This window comes from Macrobrachium rosenbergii, chromosome 13 (assembly GCF_040412425.1).
Source record: "Macrobrachium rosenbergii isolate ZJJX-2024 chromosome 13, ASM4041242v1, whole genome shotgun sequence".
Classification (NCBI taxonomy): Eukaryota; Metazoa; Arthropoda; class Malacostraca; order Decapoda; family Palaemonidae; genus Macrobrachium; species Macrobrachium rosenbergii.
In genome coordinates, this window is record NC_089753.1 from 22,901,731 (window position 1) to 22,929,523 (window position 27,793).

The window sequence follows — 27,793 nt, forward strand, 5'->3', positions numbered from 1 at the left end:
GATCATCAATTGTTAAAAAAAATTACCAAATTAATAAATAAATAGAGTCTACTAAGCAAAAAAGATGTGCAAAAAAGTGGAAATTCCCCATTTGCTCCCAAACTCTCTCTCTCTCTCTCTCTCTCTCTCTCTCTCTCTTTCTCGTATCAAAGTTGGTTAAGAACTATGATAAGGAGGGCGGATATCAGTGACACTTGTGAGAGAGAGAGAGAGAGAGAGAGAGAGAGAGAGAGAGAGAGAGAGAGAGAGAGAGAGAGGGGGGAAAACTATAACTGTCAGAGGTAATGAATGACGCAAGAAAAGGTACAAAAGGAAGGGAACAGGAGGTGAAGAAGTGAACTGAGTGAATGAAGAAACATAAAAGCATATTAAGAAGGGACTGAATTGAAAAACAAAAAATTGACACTATTGCCAACAGTGGTGCAACATAGGCCATTAACGCATTGGATACTTGTGTACAGAGCCGTAATTCTGTCTGACATACTGCAAGAGAACAGAAGTCGTAAGCAAAAACAAGCTAGAGTTTAGAAGAAGAAGAAGAAGAAGAAGAAGAAGAAGAGGAAGAAGAAGAAGAGGAAGAAGAAGAAGAAGAGTTAAATCATATGACTAGACTAGTACGTGTTCCACACTGGAACAGTCAGCGCACGGTATTAGGCTTGCGCTTTCTAGCGGATCGATCTTCCGTTCAGTCTAGCTAGAAGCTGCTGCTAGAGCTTCTGGACCGTCAGTGTCAGTGATACTGCCTTCAGTGACGCACACCCGCTTTGCTCCTAAGCTTAACATGGTAGGGTGCAGTGTCATTGATAAGGACGTGTCTGTGTGTTCATTTAGTCAGTATAAGTTGTAGTATACTCCACTGTGTGATAAATGGCACCATCTTCATTCTTTCGCGATGTGCAGATGCGGTAGCAACTAGGTTGCAAGTTGTATATAGTGTGTTTCTTAGCAACAAGGTTTACAGGTATTGTCTTCACTTTTATCACAGTTTTGGACGTTATCAGCAGGTGAGTCAGAGAATGGCTTCATCTTGTCCTTAGCCTTCCATAGCCTCCTTTTCTTAAACTTCCCACCGATTTTAAGTCTCAGTGTCTCCTTGTTGTATGTGACTGAGTTTACCAATCCACTTTGCTCTTTGAAAACTTCAGCTGTTCAGATTCCATATGCGAAGGAGGATATCTTCCATGAGCAGCTGTGAGAAATGGGTCTCTACAAAAATATAACTTTTCATATAAAAATGCAGACGAATAAAACAACTTTCACTTTCACAAGTGACAGGACAGAAACTCCTGTGCAGAAAACTTCCAAACTTATCCTTCAAATTCTTCTTATGCCACATGTGACGTACAAAAAGTCCATCTTTCTTTCGCATTCAACCTCCATCCACACTTCACTTCCATAAGAGAGAGTTGGCTCAACAACCTGTTTATTTCAAAATACCTGTGCGAATCAACTGCATCATTCTTCCACTGTCTGTGTTGAAATTCACTGATCCATCTTTCTAACTGTCCTCAAGCTTGCTCGTGCTCAGTTTTACTTTATTTTCTTGCAAACACTTTGAAGCCCTGTCACCGTTTCCCTTCACTTCGTACAATCTGTACTGTATTATCTGAAATATTATTATATATATAATATATATTTTCATGATGTTGCCTTGTAATACGTATATCCTCCTATAATTTTGACATTTACTTTTTTCATGTGTTATGTTTAATGATAATGGTTGTTGAAGTGTCATATTTAGTTTGACATCAGATCTCAAAAGTACTAATGATTACTTGATAGCGTAATTTAGAATTGTTGTTATAATTTTAATAGTAACGTAATTTAGAACGAATATCTTTCTTGATAAAAGCGTAGTATTTGAACACGTGTGTGTGTGTGTGTCCAGGAAGGGCTTGTTTCATTTCAATTGTCATCAGTTCAGATAAGAGTGAACGCTTTGTTTTGGGTTAGCGATGACAGATTTGCAAAACAAACGCCAATTCGTCCCATACGGGCTCAAGACGAGTGATTTCATGTTGTTGCATGCATTGTTTGAGTCACGTTCGCCACTTTGCGAGAAAGAATACGTGTCCTGATCAATTACGTCATGTTTTGTAAGATGCGTTCAAAACGTTTTGCTGGGATGACGTAACTTTCCTTCTAGAAGCTTCTCCATTGTATCTCGCACCCAAAACGCTTTAATGACGTCACCTCCCTGCTTCTAGAACTTTTGTATCTCGTACCCAAAATGCTTTAATGACATCATGTAATTGTTTCACGTATTACTGGAATCCTAAAATTTGTTTTCATTCTGATTTCTGAGACCAGTCGATTTGGTTCCATCTCTCTCTCTCTCTCTCATTCCTAATTAGGAAGAGATTACTTTTTTAACGTAAATTTTTGTGGTCACTTTTAACATTAACTTTTGAGATCTGAATTTAGCAAAGTTATTTAGTTCGTAACGGCGCCTGGTAAAAAAGTGTGTATTGTGTAACGCAGCTGCAGCAAGTGATTTACAGAGGTTTTCTAAGTTGTGTAAGGTAACGTGAAATTTTACTTATTGATACCATGGTATGATAAGTTAGAGGTTATGGTGTGATAAGTTAGGAAATTTTGAACAAGTGAAATCATTATTGATAAATCTTACGTGTATTTTGTGTGTTTTTCTATTTACAATTTTCTTTATATTTTCACATTTTTATGTTTGTGATGTAACATTTATTTACATAGCATTGTAAATATTTCTTGGTAATTTAACATTGCATACTTAATTTAACATTGCATACTTTGCATGCTTAATTTAACATTGCATACTTAATTTAACATTGCATACTTAATTTAACATTGCATACTTGATTTCATTTATTGAGATTTTCTTTTTAAATCTTGAGTAATCCTTGATAGTTTAAATTTTACTTGATTAATTTAAATTCCTGATAAAGTTTTTGTGAATTAGTTTTGTTTCATAATTTAATTCAAGAATTCATTGAGTTTTGTGTTATTTTCAACTAATAGTAAATTTTTCAGATTGTGAATTCTAATTAATTGTGAATTCTAGTTATAAACTTTGAATCTGAAAATAAATTTTTGTATTTAACATTTTTAGAAAACAGTGTTTCATTTATTGATCACCAGTGAATAGGATTGATTGTGTGTGCATAAGGCAAAGTGATAAACATGTTTTGTTCTTTTAGTTTTGCTAAAGTGAATTAAGACCAGGAAACAGTTAGAGTTTTTTTGATGGAGTGATGCCCTTTTACTCTAGAAGATTTCTAGTTTAATTTTTATACCTCACACATATTCTGACGAACTTAGTTTGATTTTTCAAGTGATTGATAAATAAGTTTTTCTTAAGGGATCACTGTTACCTTTAGAGTACTCAGTCGTAACAATTAATGTTATGAGAGTTCAGGTATCTGGCTGAAGTGAGGTATATTTTTGAATCTTGAGATTAGTTGTGTAATAACCAGGTACTTGATACGCATCGTGACATAATATTGTTTGGTGCCCAGAGACCCGTGGAACAAAACAAAATATCACTCTGGTTTATGGTTTATACTGGTGGTGTTAGGGATATATTTTGATAGGAGAGTGACCACATAGTTATTTTTTGCTTTGTATTGTGAATTATTTAGTTGAGTAACTTAGAGAAAATGGCTCTGTTCAATGTTCAGAGGTTTTTAGCAGCTCCCTCCATCCAAGAGTTATCTGAATCCAACCTGACTAAGGCACAGTGGATTGCTTTAGCAGTAGCATGTGGGGGTAATGTGTCTAGTGGTATGATTAAGGCACAAATCAAATATATTGCAATCCAAGCATTGATGGACTCTGTAAAGTAGATGAAGAGTTAGGAGAGTCACAGGAATTGTTGAATGCAGCTGAGGCAGAATTTACAGATAAACATGAGCAAAAAGAAAGAGAAAAGTGATGCAGAAGCAGAACTTAGACGTATAGAAACAGAAGAAAATTTGATTAAGCTGAGGATACAGGCTGACAGAGAGAAATGCAAGCAGAAAGAGAAAGAGAAGATAGAGAGAAAAGAGAAAGAAAGGACAGAGAAGAAGAAAAAGCAGCAGAAGAAGAAAGAGAGAAAGAGCAAAAGAAGAAAGAGAAAGAGCAAAAGAGGAGAGAGAAAGAGCAAGACATGAAAGGGAGATGGAGTTAATAAAAGCTCGATCCACATTACCTGTAATACCGTGTAACCCTACTCAAGGTAATTCAGACCCTGTATTTGATGTAGTAAGAGTGCAGAAGTTAATTCTGAAATTTACAGAAGAAGCCCCAGATGAGTTTTTTGATCACTTTGAAAAAGTAGCTTCAGGTATGGGATGGCCAGAGGATAAATGGTCTGTCTTGTTACAGAGTGTTCTCATTGGTAAAGGAAGAAGTGCCTATTTAGCCTTATCAGCTGATCAGTGTAAAGAGTACAAGGTACTCAAACATAATGTGCTACAAGTTTACCAGATGACCCTGAATATTATAATGAAAGATTCAGATCTTTGAGAAAGGATGACAAGATAACTTTCTTGGATTATGCTTACAAAGTAAGAAGATGTTTTAAACGATGGTTGGAGGCTGCTAAAGTTAAATCTATGGACGAACTTGAGGAGTTAGTAGTCCTAGAACAATATCTTAGAGGAATTCCTGAACACATAAGAGCCTATTTAAGAGAGAGAGAGGTTAAAAACTTGACAAAGCTGCTACATTGAGCGAAGATTTTAATATAATTTCTAGCAAAGAAATTATAATGTCAAGTACCAGAACCAACAACGCACAGGTTTCAGATCTCATCCAAATTTCAGGAACATTACAACTGGAAATCCTTCTAGTGGCTATGCCAATACAAAGTCAGGTAACACCCTCAGCAATTAAATGTTAAATCCTCATCATCCAGTCAGTTTTCAAGACAGATACAGAAGACTAATGTTGTCTGCTACAAGTGTGGAAGAGTAGGACACTACAGTCGAGATTGTTATCAGACACAACAGCAGACCAAACCAGTTGGTCAAGTGGTTAAAGGTAACCAGGTGAAGCAAACTACGAAGAGCAGTGTGGGAAGACTGAGACTAAACAAGCAGAGTGTTTAGCAACCAGTGGAAATGTAACTTCAAGCAGTGAGTGGCTGAGCAGCTTGGAGGCTTTTAAGCCATATATCTATGAAGGTACGCTGACAACTCAAGGAGGAAGTGTGCAGGTACCAGTCAAGGTGTTACGTGATAGGGGAGTAACCATAGTGTGGTAGTTCGTGGTGCTCACCACAGTTGGAGAAGAATCTCACTGGAGATTCAGTTATTTTGAAGGGTATAGGAGGAGAAGAGGTAACTCCCCTATATGCCGCTTGCATTTGTCCTGTGAATTGGTGACAGGAAATGTTGATTTTGCTGTAAAAGGACTCACTAGCTGTTGAAGGTGTACATGTTTTACTGGGTAATGAAGTTGGTGGTGTACCATTTGTTCCTTGTCCTATAGTGACAGACAAACCATTAAGGGTTAGTCCTACTGTAGATTTAGAGAAGAAAAACCCCCACCTATTTCCAAGTTGTGTAACTACCAGGAGTATGAAGAGAACTATGTCTGCAAGTGAAAATACTGAGGATTTACCTGCACTAGAAGAATCAAGTGAAGGATCTTTAAGATTAGAAGAACTGTTCCAGGAAAAGTGAAGTTTCCCTAGTGTTAGTAGTGAAGAGATTTCCCAAGAAGAAGAGGATCCTGTTGTTATTGAAAGAGACTCCGAGTAGTCAAAGAGTTCCTGAAGATAGTAGTGAAACTGTAGAAGCAGAGTTAGCAGATATGGAGAATTCGGCCCTTGAAGTTGGTCAAGTGACAAGAGAAGCTAATGAAACTGCAGAAGAGGGATACAACGTTGGCTGATTTGTTCTTCAGAGTTGTTGATCAAGAAGAGATGCAACAAAACCTCTACCTGTTATTATCTAAGGAAGGATTGCTAATGAGGAAGCATCGACCTGCAGATATACCAGGAAATGCTGAATGGGGTGAATATCATCAAATTTTGATTCCATATCCATTGAGAAAACAAGTTGTAGCAGTAGCAATGAGTCTGGACATATGGGAATCAGGAAGACTGTTGAGAAGGTTTGAAGTATTTTTTCTGGCCTGGACTTCACAAGGACGTTAGCAAATTTTGCAGAGTGTGTCACACGTGCCAGATAGCTGGAAAACCTGAATGAAACCATTCAGAAAGCACCCTACATCCCATAGAAGTTAGAGGAGAACCCTTTAGCAAGGTAATTATAGATGTGGTTGGGCCACTTCCTGAAAACAAAGAAAGGAAATGAATATCTATTAACATTAATGTGTCCAGTGACTAGGTATCCTGAGGCGATTCCTGTAAGAAGTATAAGTGCAAAGTAATTGCTGAGAAGTTGGTGAGTTTTACTCCAAGTTTGGAATACCAGAAATTGTGCAAAGTGATAGAGGAACGAACTTTACTTAAAAAATTATTCCAGGATGTGATGAACTTGTTAGGAGTAAAACAACAGTTATCAACTGCTTATCATCCAGAGACTCAAGGAGCCTTGGAAAGGTTCCACCAGACATTGAAAAGTATGTTAACTAAGTATTGTAATGAATCAGGAAGAGAATGGGATGCTGGTTTACCTTTAATGTTATTTGAGTTAGGAATGCTTATCAAGAAAGCATGGGATGTTCACCAAATGAAATGATTTTTGGTCGAGACATTAGAGGTCCATTGAAGATTCTTGCAGAGAATTGGGAAGAGAAATCAAGAGGAAATCCAAGGAGAATATATGTGAAGAACTTGAGGAAAAGATTAAGAGAAATTAGAAAAATTCTCTTTAGAAAATTTGAAAATAAGTCAAGAGAAAATGAAAAAGGAAATATGATGCTAAAACTAAGCTAAGAAATTTTAGTATTGGACAGCAAGTTCTAGTGTTCTTACCAGTGAAAAAGATTTCCCCCTTACCAATAAGTTTCAAGGTCCTTATAGGATAATAGAGAAGTTAAGTGATCAACTTATGCAGATTGAAACACCAGGAAGAAGAAAACGACAGAGGAAGATACATGTGAATCTTTGAAACCTTACTTCTCAGAGACTAAAACTGAAACAGTGTCAATAACACAGACAACTTCATCTATAGAGGATGATGACGGCATGAATTAGGAGCTGAAAACAAGATGAACAATTCTTCAATATTAGAAAATTTGGAAGATAAACTAAAACATCTGAGTATTGAGCAAAGTAGTGAATTAAGTGAAGTTATTCAAAGTTTCCCTGAAATTTTGCAGATGTACCTAGGTGTACCAATCTGACAAAGCATGAGATAAAGATCAGAAGATGGAAACCTTTTAAAATGAGAGCTTATCGCTTATCGCCTTTTCATCAGAGATGTTTTGAAGAAAGAAGTTGAATATTTGTTGCAGCATGGATTAGCAGAACCCAGTTCAAGTCATTATAGTTCTCCTTGTGTGTTAGTGAAGAAACCAGATGGCTCATTTAGGATGTGTACTGATTATAGGAAACTGAATTCCATCAGTGTGGCTGACAATTATCCCTTGCCTCTTATTGATCAATTACTTGATAATATTGGGCAAGCCAAATTTGTTTCCAAGATAGACTTGTTGAAAGGATATTATCAAATTCCCTTAGATGAGAATGCTAAGTTGCTGTCAGCTTTCATTACTCCTTTTGGACTGAATCAATACACTGTTTTGCCGTTTGGTCTGATGAATGCACCTGCAACATTCCAGCAGTGATGGATCAACTACTAGGATCAATAGAAGGAGTAGGTGTATACCTTGATGACATTGTGATTTATTCTAATACATGGGAAGAACATCTGAAGATATTAAGGAAAGTGTTCAAGAAACTTGGGAAGCAGGACTAACAATCAACTTACAAAAAGTGAGTTTGGAAAGGCAACTGTACATTATCTAGGATTTGAAGTTGGAAAAGGCCTTCTCGCTCCTATTGACGCTTAATGTAGAAGGTATCCGTAAGGCTACCCCTCCTGCTACGAGGAAACAGCTACAAAGATTTTTGGGCATGGCTGGATTTTATCACGTTCTGTCCAAATTTCTCAGCCGTAGTAGCTCCCTTAACTGACTTAACCAGTCCTAAAAAGAAAGTTTGATTGACTCCAGAATGTCAAAAATCATTTGAGAAGGTTAAAGCCATATTAACTTCAAGACCAGTGCTTCAAGCTCCAGACTTCAATAAAAAGTTCGTGATACAAGTTGATGCATCCGACTGTGGAATTGGAGCTGTTCTACTTCAAAAAGATGACAACGGAATCTTACATCCAGTATGTTTTATGTCTTCAAAGTTGAAAAAGCACCAGAAAACATACTCAACAATTGAAAAAGAAACATTAGCATTAATCACAGCATTGAAAAAGTTTGAAGTGTATGTGAACCGACCTAGGAATGAAGAAATTTTAGTATTGTCGGATCACAAGCCAATCTCATTCATCAATAAGATGAAAAATAATAATATGAGACTGACCAGGTGGTCTTTATGCCTGCAACCATATAATGTAAGTGTTAAACACATTTCAGGAAAAGATAATGTCATAGCAGATTATTTATCCCGTTGTGAATCGCTGTTCAAACCGGGATAAGTAATCTTCTCGAGGAGGAATTTCATGATGTTGCCTTGTAATACGTATATCCTCCTATAATTTTGACATTTACTTTTTCATGTGTTATGTTTAATGATAATGGTTGTTGAAGTGTCATATTTAGTTTGACATCAGATCTCAAAAGTACTAATGATTACTTGATAGCGTAATTTAGAATTGTTGTTATAATTTTAATAGTAACGTAATTTAGAGCCGAATATCTTTCTTGATAAAAGCGTAGTATTTGAACACGTGTGTGTGTGTGTGTCCAGGAAGGGCTTGTTTCATTTCAATTGTCATCAGTTCAGATAAGAGTGAACGCTTTGTTTTGGGTTAGCGATGACAGATTTGCAAAACAAACGCCAATTCGTCCCATACGGGCTCAAGACGAGTGATTTCATGTTGTTGCATGCATTGTTTGAGTCACGTTCGCCACTGCGAGAAAGAATACGTGTCCTGATCAATTACGTCATGTTTTGTAAGATGCGTTCAAAACGTTTTGCTGGGATGACGTAACTTTCCTTCTAGAAGCTTCTCCATTGTATCGCACCCAAAACGCTTTAATGACGTCACCTCCTGCTTCTAGAACTTTTGTATCTTTTAAAATGCTTTAATGACATCATGTAATTGTTTCACGTATTACTGAATCCTAAATTTGTTTCATTCTGATTTCTGAGACCAGTCGATTTGGTTTCCATATCTCTCTCTCTCTCATTCCTAATTAGGAAGAGATTACTTTAACGTAAATTTTGTGGTCACTTTTAACATTAACTTTTGAGATCTGAATTTAGCAAAAGTTATTTAGTTCGTAACGGCGCCTGGTAAAAGTGTGTATTGTAACGCAGCTGCAGCAAGTGATTTACAGAGGTTTTCACAAGTTGTGTAAGGTAACGTGAAATTTTACTTATTGATACCATGGTATGATAAGTTAGGAGGTTATGGTGTGATAAGTTGGAAATTTTGAACAAGTGAAATCATTATTGATAAATCTTACGTGTATTTTTGTGTGTTTTTCTATTTACAATTTCTTTATATTTTCACATTTTTATGTTTTGTGATGTAACATTTATTTACATAGCATTGTAAATATTTCTTGGTAATTTAACATTGCATACTTAATTTAACATTGCATACTTTGCATGCTTAATTTAACATTGCATACTTAATTTAACATTGCATACTTAATTTAACATTGCATACTTGATTTATTTATTGAGATTTTCTTTTTAAATCTTGAGTAATCCTTTGATAGTTTAAATTTTACTTGATTAATTTAAATTCCTGATAAAGTTTTGTGAATTAGTTTTGTTTCATAATTTAATTCAAGAATTCATTGAGTTTGTGTTATTTTCAACTAATAGTAAATTTTTCAGATTGTGAATTCTAATTAATTGTGAATTCTAGTTATAAACTTTGAATCTGAAAATAAATTTTTGTATTTAACATTTTTAGAAAACAGTGTTTCATTTATTGATCAACAGTGAATAGGATTGATTTGTGTGCATAAGGCAAAGTGATAAACATGTTTTGTTCTTTTAGTTTTGCTAAAGTGAATTAAGACCAGGGAAACAGTTAGAGTTTTTTGATGGAGTGATGCCCTTTTACTCTAGAAGATTTCTAGTTTAATTTTTTATACTCACACATATTCTGACGAACTTAGTTTGATTTTTCAAGTGATTGATAAATAAGTTTTTTCTTAAGGGATCACTGTTACCTTTAGAGTACTCAGTCGTAACAATTAATGTTATGAGAGTTCAGGTATCTGGCTGAAGTGAGGTATATTTTGAATCTTGAGATTAGTTGTGTAATAACCAGGTACTTGATACGCATCGTGACATAATAATATATGTGTGTATGTATATGTATATGCATATGTGTGTAGTATATATATATATATATATATATATATATATATATATATATATATATATAATTCATATGTACATGCATATGATATTTACAGTACATATATATTTATATATATTGTGTGTATACATCTGTACGTACATACATGATAACATGCACTGCTAAGAAAAAGCAGGCTTACTTTCTGATAAAGAGACTGACAACATCCTGTTGTGATGTTTTTCGTTCTTATCTCATGGAGTTTGAATAGGTCAGCCCATTCTCCATTATTCGCTGAGTATAAAAAGGTAATTCCAAATCTTGAGCTCTCTATGAAAGAATATATAGAATGGCAACTGACGTCAGAACGGAAATTGACAGTAAAAAGGTTTGGAAGTTGCAATACGAGGCAAACCTCGCAGTCGCACTATGAATCATTTGTTAGGAGAGGATGGAAAGTAAGATGGAAGAAAGAGCATATGAACGGAAGGGGTTGCAGCTGGCGGCCAAAGGGACGCCGCAATGAACCTCGAGTACTGCACAACACTACCCCCCCCCCCCGCCCACGTCTCTACCCGCTTCCGATAAAGATAAAACTTTCTGAGTGTTGTGCTTCACCCTATGCTTGGATATCTATTTTATAGTCCACTTCTCGGCGTTTATTTTTACTTAGATTTCATTTGAAATATGTAGTACGTCAATATTTGCAGCATATTATTAAATCAGAGGACAATTATGATAAAATTTTCAGTCAATTCTCTGAGACGTTTGTTTCACTTTGCCCGTCCTTCCATTACCTTAAAATTTCACGAACAAACAGCTTCATTTTGAGTGAGATACCCAGTGAAAATTCAGCAGATTTCAATCAAATTCCGTCCATTAGTTCTTGAGAGGTTTTGTTTACAAAAAGGAAGTGTAATTTCACCGTCCGGCGTATGACTGGGTTGTGCTAAGTAATATATGTTTGTTGCTGTCATTCACACAACGCTCTCTCTCTCTCTCATATACTTACGATCCTGCTGTTCGTTTTCTGATTTGTTACGGTGATATACTTTTGTTTAATGTTCCGGTGCAGACCCGAAGTATCCAGTCATCGTGCGTTCCACCAGGAGGTTCCACAGAGTTCCCTAAAGGTTCCGTTGCATTCTTTATTATACTTAGCAAGTTCCGGAGGTTGGTTTATGTTGTTCATTATTATATAAATCAACTGTAGGTTACGATTAAGTATCAGTGTCCCAAGTGGGGAAATATACAGTATTTTTACCATAATGTATTGGTCCTGGTCTAGCACAAGAAGTAGTACCGTCCAGTAACCATTGATCGCCTAGTGATTCTGGGTTGCCAGTTTATTTCCTTCCAGTTTTTTTTTTTTTTTTTTTTTGAGACTAGCCAGTAATTCATCTCGTGGTTGTTTAGAAGAGTCTGAGGTGCCATCTCATCGTCACAAACTAAACAATCTGCTAGTGGTCAAAAAGGATCTTTATAAACACAGATGACTGCAGAGAATCACACTCCCGTATTTATAGCACCAAGGCCCCAGTGTGTCATGTTATAAATCTAAGAAGGGAGAAACGTTTCAACTTATGCGCGCAGGCCCGCGCGCGCACACACACACACACACACACACACACACACACACACACACACACACACACACACACACTTGGCTAATTTCTGGTCAGGGGAATAGGCAAACAGGGCATATAAAGATGTAAAAAAATAAAAACCGGTTTTAAGATGGTTTTCCTAGGATTGCAGATCTTGGGGGAAGAGGTGTGCAAATACACACAGCTCAAGCCATGAATAACATATTTGAAGTTTGTACTACAGTATTTAACTCTTTGCTCGAGTTCCAGAATTCGGAGGAATACGATGACACGTAGTTGTATTAAAGTAGTTTAACCAAACCGCTGAGCTGACTAACACTCATATGTATTACACAAGGGCTAGAGAATATTGGTTCCTCTTGTATTCTCATTCAACATCGACCTTTTTCCAGGCTGTTTCACCTTTATCAAGCCTTCTGCTCTGCCGCTTTCTTCTATGTTTTCAGAATTATACCGAGTCTTTATCCACATTTCCAGGCGTACGGAGGAAGAGAAACTCCGCAGATGGCGCTGGATCGCGCGATCGGAGCAGGCGTCGTGGAGGAGCGAAGGGACTCCACCTTCTACTGCAACGTCTGCGGAACAGCTCTGAAGTCGAAGGACACTGTGAAGGCGCACCTCAGAACCAAAGTCCATTCAGAGGTAGGAGTCATATTCCCGCCGTGGTTGCGCGTCCGTTTACTAAGGCGAGATTTTGGGATTTTTAGGTCTCATGCGATTCACGAAATAATAATAACAATTAATAAGAATACATGTTACTTCAGCTCAAGGCCACATGCATGGAATATACACAGTAGAGACAATAACACACACAATCTACTGTAGATGCATGAGATAACGATATAATAAAAATGATAATCGGCAATGTCTGCACAGTTGCTGAAGAGGCAGAAAAAATAGCAACAATTTCCAGTTAGGGACCTCAGGTGGTTACAGAAGTCAGGTTCAGAAGGCTAAATACGAAAACTGAAAAAAGCAAAACTCTATAATGATAATAATCAGGGTAATAACAAAAGAAATACTAACAATGACAATAAACTCCAGAGACTTAGATATTAGTTCACAATAACCGGTACTTCAACAAGGAGAAATTGATTCCTTTTGAAGCCGCGTAAAAACAAAAATAAAATCTACCAATATTTACAAAACAACCGGTACAAGATTCTAAACTAAAGTCAACAAGGGAACAACGGATTGTTCAGAAACCACACACAAGGCTATTTCCCCCCCGTGTCATCGATCCTGGGGTCTTCTCGTTAGTGATGTGGGATTCTTAACAAAGGTTATGTTTTGGAAGGGTAGCGAAAAAATCCGTTGAGGCTCAATTGCCATTTGCAGTGATGTACCTGGAATTTAGTCGACATTGGTGGGTTGAACAGATGTACAAGGCTTGCTTTATCTAAGGTGTACATTTAATAATTACACTTGTTTTCTTTAACAGAACTCCGCAGACTACGACTGCGCTCCCAGGAGGACAACTGTCCAGGTAAACCTTTGCCTCAACATTACGAATTCATTTTTGGGAGCTTTGATTGGAATCACTTACTGACAATGACTGCGGAGTGAAAGAAGAAATGAAAGAAGAAAAACGAAAGAACACTTTGTAAATGTGGGAAAAAAATGGCAGGGCGTCCCTTGCTGAGGAGTTTGCATGGTGTAGAAGTGGGTCTGAGTCAAGGGTATGTGCTGTCTCCTTGACTGTTTGCTAGCTTTGTGGACTGAGTGACATGAGATATCAAAGAACAGGGCAGTAGATACATAACAGAATATAGAATTTAAGCCAAAGGCCAGGCACTGGAACCTTTGAGGTCATTCAGTCCTGAAAGGGACATGGACAATAAGATTTGGAAGGTATAACAGGAGGACAACCTCACAGTTGCACTGTGGAACAATTGTTAGAGAGGGTGGAAAGTCAAATGGAAGGAGAAGTATATCTTAGTTTTAACCAGGTCACTGAGCGGATTAACAGCTCTCCTAGGGCTGGCCCGAAGGATTAGATTTATTTTACGTGGCTAACCACGGGACCTACAGCTTATTGTGGAATCCGAACCACATTATGACGAGAAATGAATTTCTATCACCAGAAATAAATTTCTCTAATTCTTCATTGGCCGGTCGGTGAGTCGAACGCTGGGCCAACGGCGTGCTAGCCAAGAGTTCTACCCATCCCGCCAATGAAGAACTGTCAAATGGAAGAGAGAATATGAACGGAGTTGCAGTAAAAGGAATGAAAGAGGTTGCAGTCCGGGGCCAAAGGGATGCTGTAAAGACCATTATGTAAGGGTAGAGGATGTAGGTGAGTTGGATGATAAGATAATGAGCCATAAATTGCTGATGCTTGCAGAGATATGCTACTTACTGGGGATAGTGAAGAGAAGCTGCAGGCACTAGTGAAACAGTTTTGAAAGTGTTTGCAATGGGAGCAAGTTGAGAGTGGGTGGAAGAATGAGTTTACACAAGTGAATGGAATCTAGTGAGATTTTTAAATTTTTTTAGGAGTAAATTCTATGGACGATAGTAGGATGCAAGAAGGCGCGAGCCAGAGTAGGTGAAGCAAGGAAGAGGCGAGCCACAGAGTAGGTGAAGCAAGGAAGAGGCGAGCCACAGAGTAGGTGAAGCAAGGAAGAGGCGAGCCACAGAGTAGGTGAAGCAAGGAAGAGGCGAGCTACAGAGTAGGTGAAGCAAGGAAGGTTTCAGAAGGTGTGCAAAAGATGGGGCAGGACTTGGAGTGTCTGTGGAACTCACGTTGGAAATCCTGAAGGCGTGGATGTTGAATGTGACCAATAGAAAAACAAGACTGAATCTGCTGAGGTGAACTGACTGCGTAGTATATGAACCGTAAGAAGAATTGAAAGAATGTAGTATGATAATTAGAAGCTTGAAACAGGTCAGCCTAGGTGAAAGGATATGTTCAAAGGATATGTCAGCGTCAGAGGTGGTATAATCGTGGCAGTATGCTGGTTTTTACAAATCTTCTCTCTTGTCAATTACAGAATTCCAACTCTTATGACTCATTTTACAGGATAAATACTTCCAGGAGTTTAGATTTATTGTCAACATGTCTTGAATTTCATTGTCAATACGTCTTCTGATTCTGGTCTGTGCATACGAAAAGACACATGGAAATTGTTCGAATATACATACAGTGTGTATATATATATATATATATATATATATATATATATATATATATATATATATATATATATATATATATATATATATATATTATATATATATATATATATATATATTATATATATATATATATATATATATATATATATATATATATATATATATATATATATATATATATATATATAATGTATACACATTATTATCTTCTTTACAGCTTTCTTTACAGCTACAAAACGCAATGCCAAGGGAACCATCACGCAAGTCAACGTCTGTGAGACCTCTCCAGGTAGGTACTTCTTGAGTTGTTTTCTTGTCCATGTTTTCCTCATTGCCAATATTCAGTGCGGATTTATATACGACTACATTACTGTCTTGGTTTTTATGACACCCGACACACACACACACACAAAATATTATCCCACAAATACAATTAATATCGAATTCCCTATACCTTGGGGAATAACTTGCATTCACAGAGAATTCTAACTGGTTAAAACTTCGGCACTGGCAGGAATTCTCAGGAGCACCTTTTGCTATAATTTCACTTGGCTGTACGTTACTCCCAAGGTCTGGTGAATTCAATATTATTGTGAGCAAGGTCGAGGTGTGTAGCGCTAAGTGTGTATGGGCTCTCGATGCACTCTTGATACACTGGCCTGCAACCACATATCAGAATGCTAGATACAAGCTTTGAGGTTTCTAGTTCTTTGCTATCAACAGTCAGTATCCATTTAGAAAGCTTTAGTTAATTTTCCATTATTCCTCCTCTCGCAGGACACTTCCAAGGACTCTGTGACAAACGATGACTTGGAAAGAGCTATCAAACTAGGAATAGTGACTGAACCGTTGGGACCAGGAGATTCATATTACTGCAGTTCTTGTGAGAAGCCCCTCAAGACAAAGCAGACGATGAGGGCTCATCTCTCAACATCAACCCATCTGAGCAAGGTACCGAATATGACTAGAGTGCCTGTTCATACAGTAGGCAAGGTGACTATAAGGCACAAACAAAATATGGACAATGATTGAAGTTTAACCACTGATTCTGTGTTTTCTCGCAAGGGCTGTGCAGCTGAACTGTGCTTCCTGATCTGACAGATTATTTTGTTAATGGGCTCTTGCCTCCATATCCACAGAGTAATCACTCGGAGGGAGTTGAAAATATGAAATGTTACAAAAATTGGTTACCCCATTCATAAAGAGAAAAGTGGTAACATGTTTAATTTTCAATTGAAAATTATGATTTGCAGTAACCAACAAGTGAACAGGATAACAGCAATAAAGATAAAAAAAAGTACTTTTTAACCACACAAAAGTGGTCATATTGACACCAGAGAAATTTGATTATTTCTGGTAATCTTTCGAATCCCATTTGAATTTACTTGGATATACAAAAACTCACACTTTCCTCTCTCCTGCATTAAGCTGACAAGGCTATTTGGGTCATAGGAGCACATTCTGTGGTCATGAATATCTCGAGAGAAGCACCAATATGCATGTGGTCAGAAATCTCTACTGAGTACTTGGTACAAAGTTTTGCATCAGCAGGCTAAAAGTGTCACTTTCTTAAAGGAGAAATTGTAGAGCAAAAGAAGCAAAAATAAGGAAGAAGAGTGCTTAATTGTGAAAGAAGCAGTAAGCCTGGCATGTCTCTTCTGAAGAGGTTGCATGGTGTAAAAGTGGGTCTGAGACAAGGTTATGTTATGTTCCTTGACTGTCTGATCGTTTTGTGGATTGAGTGACACAAGTTATCATAGAGTATGGCAGTAGTTGTAGATGAGCTGTAGGATAGTGAGGAGAAATATCAGACACTGGTGAAAATGGGTGCAAGAGGGGCAAGCTGAGAATTATTGACCAGTTTATAGTGGTTAACAGAAACACGGATGATTTGTGGAGGTTTTTAGGAGTAAATTCTCTGGACAATAATAGGATACAAGAAGAGGTCAGCCACAGAGTAGGTGAAACAAGGAAGGTTTCAGGATGTGTGCAGAAGAATGGGGCAGGACTTGGAGTGTCTGTGGAACTCACATTGGAAATCCTGAAGGCACAGATGTTGAATGTGACCAATAGAAAAACGAGACTGAATCTGTTGAGGTGAACTGAATGAATAGTACAGTATATGCAGTGTAAAGAGAATTAAAAGGATGAAGACTGTGAGGATAATTAGAAGCTTGAAACAGATCAGCCTAGGTGAAAGGATATGTCAGTGTCAGAGGTGGTATAAACGTGGCAGGGGCTGGTTTTTACAAATCTCTCGTCATTTACAGAATTCCAACTCTTATGACTCACTGTACTGGATAAATACTTCCAGGATTTTAGATTCATTGTCATCTTGTCTTCTGATTTCATTGTCAACATGTCTTCTGATTTCTGGTATGTGCATATGAAAAGATATATTGAAATTATTCGAATATATATATATATATATATATATATATATATATATATATATATATATATATATATATATATATATATATATTATATGATATATATAATTGTCAGAAGTGTCAGTGTCTGTTCTTCAAATCAAACCTGATATCTAAGTGCTTGTCCCGGAGTCTAGGCACCATTTATATATGGGGAAATGGTCCAGTCTAGTGCACCATTTATATATGGTGACCCTGGAGTGTCCAGTGTCTGTTCTTTAAATCAAACGTGGGATCTAAGTGCTTGATATTTGATTGCCAAACTTACCATTTATTCAACAATTATAGTTACCTCACAAAAGCCAGACACCCTGAACCCTCATCACACATAAAGACGACTGATTTCTCTAAAGGCAACAGTGATCCCTTATAAAACTTATCAATCATGAAAGAAAGCAGATAAAGTTCGTTAAACAGGTGCGAGGTAAAATCTAAGGGCATCACTCCATTAACATTATAAAGTTCAAGTATTTCCATTCATTTCATTTCCCTGGTTCGAGCTCACTTCAATTACTTGAAGGAAAACATCTCACTTACCACTCTATCTCTAATTCAAATCAAAATTACTGGTAGGTCAATGAATGAAACTCTGATATAATATTTTAAATACAAAAATTTATTTCTAAATTCAAAGATTATACATGACATTTAACAGTCTCAGGAAATTATTATTATTTGAAAAATTGGATTAAATCTGAATTAATCATCAGTCAAAATTAAATCAGAAATTAATTTATTAATTCATAAAAATTATTCAAGAAAGATTTAAATTGTTAAATAACAAAACTTGATTGAAAGGAAATATACTGTTGTAAATTAATTCCCACGTATTAAACAAAATAAGGCAAATAAATCAATCATATAAAAATGTGGATACAAAAGACACAGAAATATACTCTGCAAAAGATTAAATATCAAAAAAATGTAAAGCAAAAATTAAGGCAATAGCAAACACATCACATATATGTATAAAAGAAAAATTCTTCAAAAGATAAAGCATAAAACATATAACACGAAAAATATTAAAAAAGTGAAAAGGTATCTTTACATATAACCACTCTAAATATTTTTCTTAGTGCACTAGAAACCCACAATTACATATGTTTACAATACCTTGGTACCAAATGCTTCGTGTCTTTAACCAGGCGCCGTTACACACACACTTAATAAAATACACTGTTCAGATAACTCAGACACATTTACTAAGGAATTAAACAGTTAAAGAATATGAGTGACCATCGTCTACCAAAATATCAATTACATTAAAACGGGACATTCGTAATCCCTGAGAGCGAGCGAGCAGGAGAGAGAGAGAGAGAGAGAGAGAGACGCGGAGCGGAAAACGCAGCTCCTTTCCACAACGCTTTTTGGTCTCTGAGTCTGGGCCCTTTTAGATGCAGAGAGGGCACAGTCTATGGGTGGAAAGAACAGGTCCCAGACGATGTTTTTTTTTTAAAACTCTTTAAAATGATAATTAGAGACAAAGTGGAATTACAGTTAACACTAATATTTATCATTACATAGTTTCAGAACAAGAGAATCTCTAATTATTATAATAAGAATGGAAAACATCGCTTCTAATAACATTCCTGAACGACATTAGGCAACTTTTGTAATGGAATCTTCCACCCCACAATGTTTTTGATCGCGGCCCATAGTGCCTTGTTCGCTAATGGAGAAGGTGATATCTCAGCAAGTTTTGAAACTGACTAAACAAACGCGTCCCTATACAACAAACAACGCCACTCACATCCTCTCTAACTATACAGCGTCTCAAGACATACAGCGTTTAATCATTTTACCTACGCTAACTCTTTTATGGTATACGCATATCTGAACACAAAACCATAGTTATACAACAATTCACACATACACACGGGGAGATTACTGCATTATGAAAACCACAGCATAAAAAATATATATATATATATATATATATATATATATATATATATATATATATATATATATATATATATATATATATATATATATATATATATATATCATTATCTTCTTTACATATATATATATATATATATATATATATATATATATATCAGTATTATCTTCTTTACAGCTACAAAACATAATGCCAAGGGAACCATCACGCAAGTCAACGTCTGTGAGACCTCTCCAGGTAGGTACTTCTTGAGTTGTTTTCTTGTCCATGTTTTCCTCATTGCCAATATTCAGTGCGGATTTATATACGACTACATTACTGTCTTGGTTTTTATGACACCCGACACACACACACACACAAAATATTATCCCACAAATACAATTAATATCGAATTCCCTATACCTTGGGGAATAACTTGCATTCACAGAGAATTCTAACTGGTTAAAACTTCGGCACTGGCAGGAATTCTCAGGAGCACCTTTTGCTATAATTTCACTTGGCTGTACGTTACTCCCATGGTCTGGTGATTTCAACATTATTGTGAGCTGGGTCGAGGTGTGTAGTGCTAAGTGTGTAGGCGCCCTCGATGCACTCTTGATACACTGGCCTGCAACCACATATCAGAATACTAGATGCAAGCTTTGGGGTTTCTAGTTCTTTGCTATCAACAGTCAGTATCCATTTAGAAAGCTTTAGTTAATTTTCCATTATTCCTCCTCTCGCAGGACACTTCCAAGGACTCTGTGACAAACGATGACTTGGAAAGAGCTATCAAACTAGGAATAGTGACTGAACCGTTGGGACCAGGAGATTCATATTACTGCAGTTCTTGTGAGAAGCCCCTCAAGACAAAGCAGACGATGAGAGCTCATCTCTCAACATCAACCCATCTGAGCAAGGTACCGAATATGACTAGAGTGCCTGTTCATACAGTAGGCAAGGTGACTATAAGGCAAAAACAAAATATGGACAATTGTTGAAGTTTAACCACTGATTCTGTGTTTTCTTGCTAGGCTGTGCAGCTGTACTGCGCTTCCTGATCTGACAGATTATTTTGTTAATGGGCTCTTGCCTCCACATCCTCAGAGTAATCACTCGGACAGAGTTGCAAATATGAAATGTTACGAAAAATTGGTCACTCCATTCATAAAGAGAAAGGTGGTAATATGTTTCACTTTCACTTGAAAATTATGACATGCAGTAACCAACAAATGAACAGGATAACAGCAATAAAGATAAAAAAGTACTTTTTTAATCACAGAAAAATTATCATATTGACACCAGAGAAATTTGATTATTTCTGGCAATCTTTTGAGTCCCATTTGAATTTACTTGGACCGTACAAAATCGCATACTTTCCTCTCTCCTGCATTAAGCTGACAGGGCTATTTGGGTCACAGGAGCACATTCTGTGGCATCTTTTATCGTTTTGCTACTAAGGCTTAAAGTAGACAGTATAGGTAGCTAAACTGCAGTCATTAATATCTCAAGAGAAGCACCAATATGCATCTGGTCAGAAATCTCTACTGAGTACTTGGTACAAAGTTTGGCATCAATAGGCTAAGTGTCACTTCCTTTAAGGAGAAATTGTAAAGTGAAAGAGGAAAAAATAAGGAAGAAGAGTGCTTAATTGTGAAAGAAGCAGTAGGCCAGGATGATTCTTCTAAAGAGGTTGCATGGTGTAAAAGTGGGTCTGAGACAGGTTATGTTATGTTCCTTGACTGTATGATCGCTTTGTGGATTGAGTGACACAATTTATCATAAAGTATGGCCGTAGTTGTAGATGAGCTGTAGGACAGTGAGGAGAAATATCAGACACTAGTGAAAATGGGTGCAAGAGGGGCAAGTTGAGAATTATTAACAAGTTTATAGTGGTTAACGGAAACAAGGATGATTTGCGGAGGATTTAGGAGTAAATTCTACGGACAATAATAGGATACAAGAAGAGGTCAGCCACAGAGTAGGTGAAGCAAGGAAGGTTTCAGGATGTGTGCAGAAGATTGGGGCAGGACTTGGAGTGTCTGTGGAACTCACGTTGGAAATCCTGAAGGCGTGGATGTTGAATGTGACCGACAGAAAAACGAGACTGAATCTGTTGAGGTGAACTGAATGAATAGTACAGTATATGCAGTGTAAAGAGAATTAAAAGGATGAAGACTGTGAGGATAATTAGAAGCTTGAAACAGGTCAGCCTAGGTGAAAGGATATGCCAAAGGATATGTCAGTGTCAGAGGTGGTATAAACATGGCAGTATGCTGGTTTTTACAAATCGATCTTGTCATTTACATAATTCCAACTCTTATGACTCACTTTACTGGATAAATACTTCCAGGATTTTAGATTCATTGTCAACATGTCCTCTGATTTCTGGTATGTGCATAAGAAAAGATATATTGAAATTATTTGAATATATATATATATATATATATATATATATATATATATATATATATATATATATATATATATATATATATATATATATATATATATATATATATATATATATATATATATATATATATATATATATATATATATGTGTGTACTGGGTGTTTCAAAATTAGAGCACCCCCCTCCACAGAACAAATGGAAAGTTATGAAGTTTTCTGCTATAGCCTATCTCCAAGTACATTATTTCAAGTTTCTGTTAAGCTATTTTTCATTTTACATTTCTTGTATTTTCAGACTGAGTGACTTAGTTAGATACAGCCATGGCCAACGACTTGAAGGAAATCAGATGGACTGACCGAATCTGGGCTATAACCTTCAGAGAGGCCAGGGATGCTGGCGCATCCTTCATTTCACATTCATGGATAGCTAAATGCGTTAAAAGAGATGAATCCTTTGTTAACAGAAACTGGAACAAAAATCCATATGACTGTCACCGCAAAAAGAGTGAGAATCTTGGAAGGCCTGAAGTTCTTTCCCAGGAGTCAAAAGACATCATAGCTGAGGCAGTGGGTAGACCAAGAAAGTCTTTACATAAAATGGCGCTTGAACTAGAAACAAAGAGGGGAAAGAAGAGAAGTTATAGTGCTGTATATCGTGAGTTGAAAAAATCTGGTATCAAGCTATTTCATGGTATCATCAAGCCCAACATCACTCAGCAACAGAGAGAAGACCATGCATGGTTTTGTGGTTCATTTCTTAAACATTGGGATGAAACCAATTTTCTCCATGTTGCCACATCAGATGAATTCTTCATTTACACAGTCAGGAAGCCAAATCATAAAAATTACATCATTTGGGCTGCAAAGTTGGATGATGTCAGCGATGACATGCGCTATCGCCAAGTTGTGAAATTTCCTGAATGTTTGGGAATTTTTCTCTGTTTCACAGCCAAACGGTTAATGTGGATCATCAAAGAAAAAGGACAGTCATGGAATGGCGAATACTTCAGAGAAACTGTGCTTACTGGTGGAGTATTTCCTTTCCTCAAAGATCCTGAAAATATGTTCTGTTGAAGAAGTCCATTTTTGCATGATAAGGCACCATGTTTCAAGGCTCTTCAGACACAGGAGCTGCTTCGAAACAGTGGTATCGATTTCTTCTCATCAAGTGAATTTCCAGGTAGCTCCCCTGACGTTAATATGTGTGAAAACATTGGTAGTATCTTAAAGGATCGTGTTGAAGCGTGCACAATGAACTATGATGGTATACCAAGCCTCGACAACCTGCGAGTAGAGGTGACCAAAGTGCTCAGGGAAATGGAGTTTGAGTCTCAGCTTTTCTGCAATTTGCTGAAATCATACCCCTCAAGAATGCAGGCTGTGGTACAGGCCGATGGAGGCCACACAAAATATTAAATACGCAGAGAGAAACTTAAATAAATACGTATTCTGAATTACTTTTGTTTTTGTCCATATCAATTTTAGTTTATGCTGTAGAAGGGGGGGGGCGGCTCTAATTTTGAAATACCCTGTATATACTGTGTATATATATATATATATATATATATATATATATATATATATATATATATATATATATATATATATATATATACTGTATATATATACTTTCAATATGTCTTCTGTATATATATATAATTGTACATATACAGTATTATCTTCTTTACAGCTACAAAACACATTGCCAAGGGAACCATCAAGCAAGTCAACGTCTGTGAGACCTCTCCAGGTAGGTATTTCTTAAAGAGCTGTGCTTCTTGTCCATATATTAGTGCAGATTTATATACGACTACACTACTGTCTTGGTTTTTATGACACCCCACACACAGACACACACACACACACACAAAACATTAAGCCACAAGTATAATTTAATATCGAATCCCCTATACCTTGGGGAATAACTTGCACCCATGGGGAATTCTAACTGATTAAAACTTCTGCACTTGCCAGAACTCTCAGAAGCACCTTTTGCTATAATTCCACTTGGCTGTAAGTTACTCCCAAGGTCTAGTGAACTCAATTTTAGTGTGAGCAAGACAGAAGTGTGTAGGTGCTCTCGATATACTCTTGATACACTTGTTTGCAACCTTTAATTAATTTTCCATTATTCCTCCTCTCGTAGGACACTTTCAAGGACTCTGTGACAAACGGCGACCTGGAAAAAGCTATCATACTGGGAGTAGTGACTGAACCGAAGAACCCAGGAGATTCATATTACTGCAGTTCTTGCAAGAAGCCCCTCAAGACAAAGCAGACGATGAGGGCTCATCTCTCAACACCGACCCATCTGAGCAAGGTACTGATAGAAACAGGAAATCAACTGGTTACATTCACATGATCTTTGGAAATAGGATGTTACACAGTGCATGAGTAAAATCTCTATTTGACAATGTATTTTGTGCAAACAATTTCCACTTGAAACCCTTTTAAAAAATCCAGAAGTAAAATAAATAAGGAATTTCTTCTTGTCATTACAGACAGACGTCAAGAACAAAGATCCACAGAGGGCAATCAAAGTTTCCCCACAATCTTTCAAATCTGCAGGCCTCCCAAACCAGGTACTGAAAGAGTGGATGAAAGCAAATCAGCCTCGAAAGTTGCTTGTATGATTTATTTATATATTTTTTCACATGACATAACTCATTGTCCTTCATTTTCTCTGTGACCAAACCACCACAACACAAACGCCCTGATCTCTCTTTTCATCTTTACTTTCCTTTATATCACAATCTTCTTGTAGTTCAGTATCTCTCCCCTTCCAGCTTTCTTATTTCACCTATAGTACTCAAAGTATTCATCTCAAGAGATTGCACCTTTCTTTACCTTGCATTCAACATTCACCCTTCACCTCCATAATGGGGATATGGGCCGAGGAGCCCTTCTTATGCCAAGTTTTGCTTCCACAGACATTCCTCTTTTATACGTTTTGCAGAGACTCTGCTGCCGTCTCTGCTTCGCCCATTCCGTGAGTTATCTATTCTTCAATCCTGCCAATATGTGTCACATTTACAGACAACTGTATGAACTAATCACTCCCATTCTTTGGCCATTCACACTGACATTCATTGCTCCAGCTTCCTAGTTCTTTTCCATTTACAGTCCCCTACTTACGAACAAGTTACGTTCCAGAGGACCGTTCATATCTTGAATTGTTCGTAAGTTGATTGTTAATATGTAGTGCAAAGTTTTTGTTGAGGTTTACATTCCCGAGTTAACTCGAGAGTCATAGATTATACGAATTTCACTTCATTTTTTAAATCATGCACTATTATAAAGAATTACTTTGGATACTAGATAAGTAATAAATTCCGATGCATGCAACATGCTTTGAAAGTTATGAACTTGGAGGGAATTTCACAGGAGCAGCGCCTCGTCCGTAACACAGCTCTTCGTCTATTATATTAGGCTAGGCAGTCTTGCTCAGTTCGGTTATCAACCGTATCCCGAATCATTAATGAAATAAATCATAATAAATCTTAACTCGTTCTTTACTAGTGTACTTATTATATTGTTATAAAACGGCTTTCAGATCATTTTAGACTACGAAACAGCCTTCCTGGCAACCTTCACACTTACAGATTGCCGCCAAGCTCCCACTGAATCTAATTTTCTGTTCCGTCCAGGTGTCAAATTCCTCTGGTTCCGATTCCTGTGAGGGCAACGAAGACGAAAGACTAGTATCAAAAGCCATGCGCGACGGCATCCTTCAGGAAGACACGTTGAGCAACTCCTTGACCCCTTACTGGTGCAACATCTGCCTGCAGGCGCTGAAGCAGTACGAAAGATTAGCTAGTCATCTCCACAGCAAGAAGCACAGAGCCAAGGTGAGTGAGTGTCTGACTGCGTTGTCCTTTGCTTGCTTGCTTGGGGGCACACTACGCTGTTCATGTTAGGCGCGGAGCTTTTTAACTTTAAACAACTTTTACTCCCTTTCCTAACTATTTCAATCGTTTTTACTGTCATTTTCTTTAGGACTTCAGGAAACTGAGTGTTGGATTTAATCCTTGAACATCACCCTTTTCTGCAATAAATACTCCAAGATTCATTCTTTACTGTTGTACTTTTTCATTGTCGCTTGGCATAATCCCTTCTGTTTCTCAGTACCCCCATTAAGTTAAAGTGGTGTTACTCAACCTATTTTTTACAGAGAATTAACAAATAATTTCTACTTTTTTTTAATCCCCCCCCCGCCCTTCCCTTTTACTTTCCCGTTACTGAGGTAGTTCAATGTTACTAGCTTTGACAACTAGTGCTTCCCAGGTTAACAAAATTAGTCACTTTCAAGGCTTGCCTCATGTAATCCCAAAGTTTTCTGGGACATTTCCTAGATAGTGACCCCCAAGGGTTTTAACCCGGTATGTAGCCACCTTTGCGGCGTGTTTAGCACAAGCCAGTTGGTGATGACCGTAACAACATAAGCAACAGACTGTAAATATCATAAGGATAATGACCCCCAAGAAATATTAGTCCCAGATAACGATCCCCGAAAACCCTTGGGGGTCACTATCTAGGAAAGATCCTTATTATTATTATTATTATTATTATTATTATTATTATTATTATTATTATTATTATTATTATTACTGAACCAAAAAACGTTCATGATCTTATCTAAGCAACCTACTACACTGCAGAATGTCAGAAACTGAGAAAATAAAAGAATAAACATGAATACATACTGTTTATAAGTACATAACTGCAGTTCAGAAAATTAATAAGCTACAGATACGTGGAAGCAAACATAAAATCAGCCACTGTCAGGAAACTGAACGTAATCAACAAAGTAATCTGAAATGTCTGACCCCATTACATTTTAAAATTCTTGAACATATATATTATTTCTTAATGAAGGCATTCAGTTATCTATATGACCACACAGGAAAGGCCGAAAATAATTATTTGCGAATAATCTAGATAGAACATGACAAGTAATGTGAAATCTCCATTGAATGAAGCCCAATGAGAAGGGCTTCCTAATACCCTTTTCTAGCAAAGGGAAAGCAGAAGGAGGAGAGTAATTCCTAACCACTGGGGATCATATGCCAACAGAGGGAAGGGCTCAAAGATGGTCACCCCCTACGACCTGGAGGATTGAATCGAGAACAGAATATAGAATTCGGGCCAAAGGTCAAGCACTGGGACCTATGAGGTCGTTCGGCGCTTTAACTGAAAGTAAATACGTTTCAAAGGTGTAACAGAAGGAAAACCTCAAAGCAGTTGCACTATGAATTAATTGTTAGGAGAGGCTTGAGGAAAGAAAGATGACGAACGGAGGTGCAGTAACAGCAATGAAAGGGGTTCCAGCTATGAGGCGCGCTGACGGCACTTTATACCCTCTTAAGGGTATAAAGTGCCCTCTTAAGGGGGATCTGGAGGATTGGTCGTGAATGGCAAACTGTGGTAATCAATGTCTTATTTTTCACTTGTGCAGCAAAAATTTGTCAATGTTTTTTGTTCGTCTGTGTATGCATACGTACTTATATGTTACTGGCATATATATGTGCTTTATTTGTTGTGGAAAGTGTTAATGTATTTACGGGGACAATGGACAATAAAAAAATTGATTCTTCGCGTGTACTTTAGGTAATCATCTGAGAGAGAGAGAGAGAGAGAGAGAGAGAGAGAGAGAGAGAGAGAGAGAGAGAGAGAGAGAATGCTAATCAAGAAATGAACAGGCCTACTGTACAACGGAGTTCAACCACCCTAACAGCGACACTTGTTTCAAAGTCAATCAGCCCCTGGTGTTCTAGCTTCCACTCATTGTTACCAGACCTACTGTACTGACTCGACGCATTTTGACTGACCTGATTACAATTTTTTTTTTGCTAAATCAAGAATTTCACCTTTGGGAAGTGACCTTCTTGACGTG

At 37.1% G+C, this 27,793-nt stretch overlaps 1 protein-coding gene across 7 annotated transcripts in view; it reads left to right on the plus strand.

Moving 5' to 3' along the window:
* Positions 1–418: 418 nt before the first annotated feature.
* Positions 419–27,793, plus strand: part of LOC136845009 (uncharacterized) — a 57,275-nt gene continuing 29,900 nt past the window's right edge. For 2 of the 7 annotated variants that reach the window (XM_067114671.1, XM_067114675.1), the window contains exons 1-11: positions 626–784; positions 12,512–12,676; positions 13,476–13,520; positions 15,390–15,461; positions 15,950–16,123; positions 19,685–19,744; positions 20,233–20,406; positions 23,591–23,650; positions 24,047–24,220; positions 24,402–24,482; positions 25,548–25,748. In XM_067114671.1, coding sequence (XP_066970772.1) covers positions 782–784; positions 12,512–12,676; positions 13,476–13,520; positions 15,390–15,461; positions 15,950–16,123; positions 19,685–19,744; positions 20,233–20,406; positions 23,591–23,650; positions 24,047–24,220; positions 24,402–24,482; positions 25,548–25,748 — 1,209 coding nt within the window. In that variant the 5' untranslated portion in view covers positions 626–781. Of the gene's footprint in view, positions 785–820; positions 962–12,511; positions 12,677–13,475; positions 13,521–15,389; positions 15,462–15,949; positions 16,124–19,684; positions 19,745–20,232; positions 20,407–23,590; positions 23,651–24,046; positions 24,221–24,401; positions 24,483–25,547; positions 25,749–27,793 lie in introns of those variants that run through there. The other 5 variants (XM_067114672.1, XM_067114677.1, XM_067114676.1 and 2 more) reach the window with 4 other exon arrangements.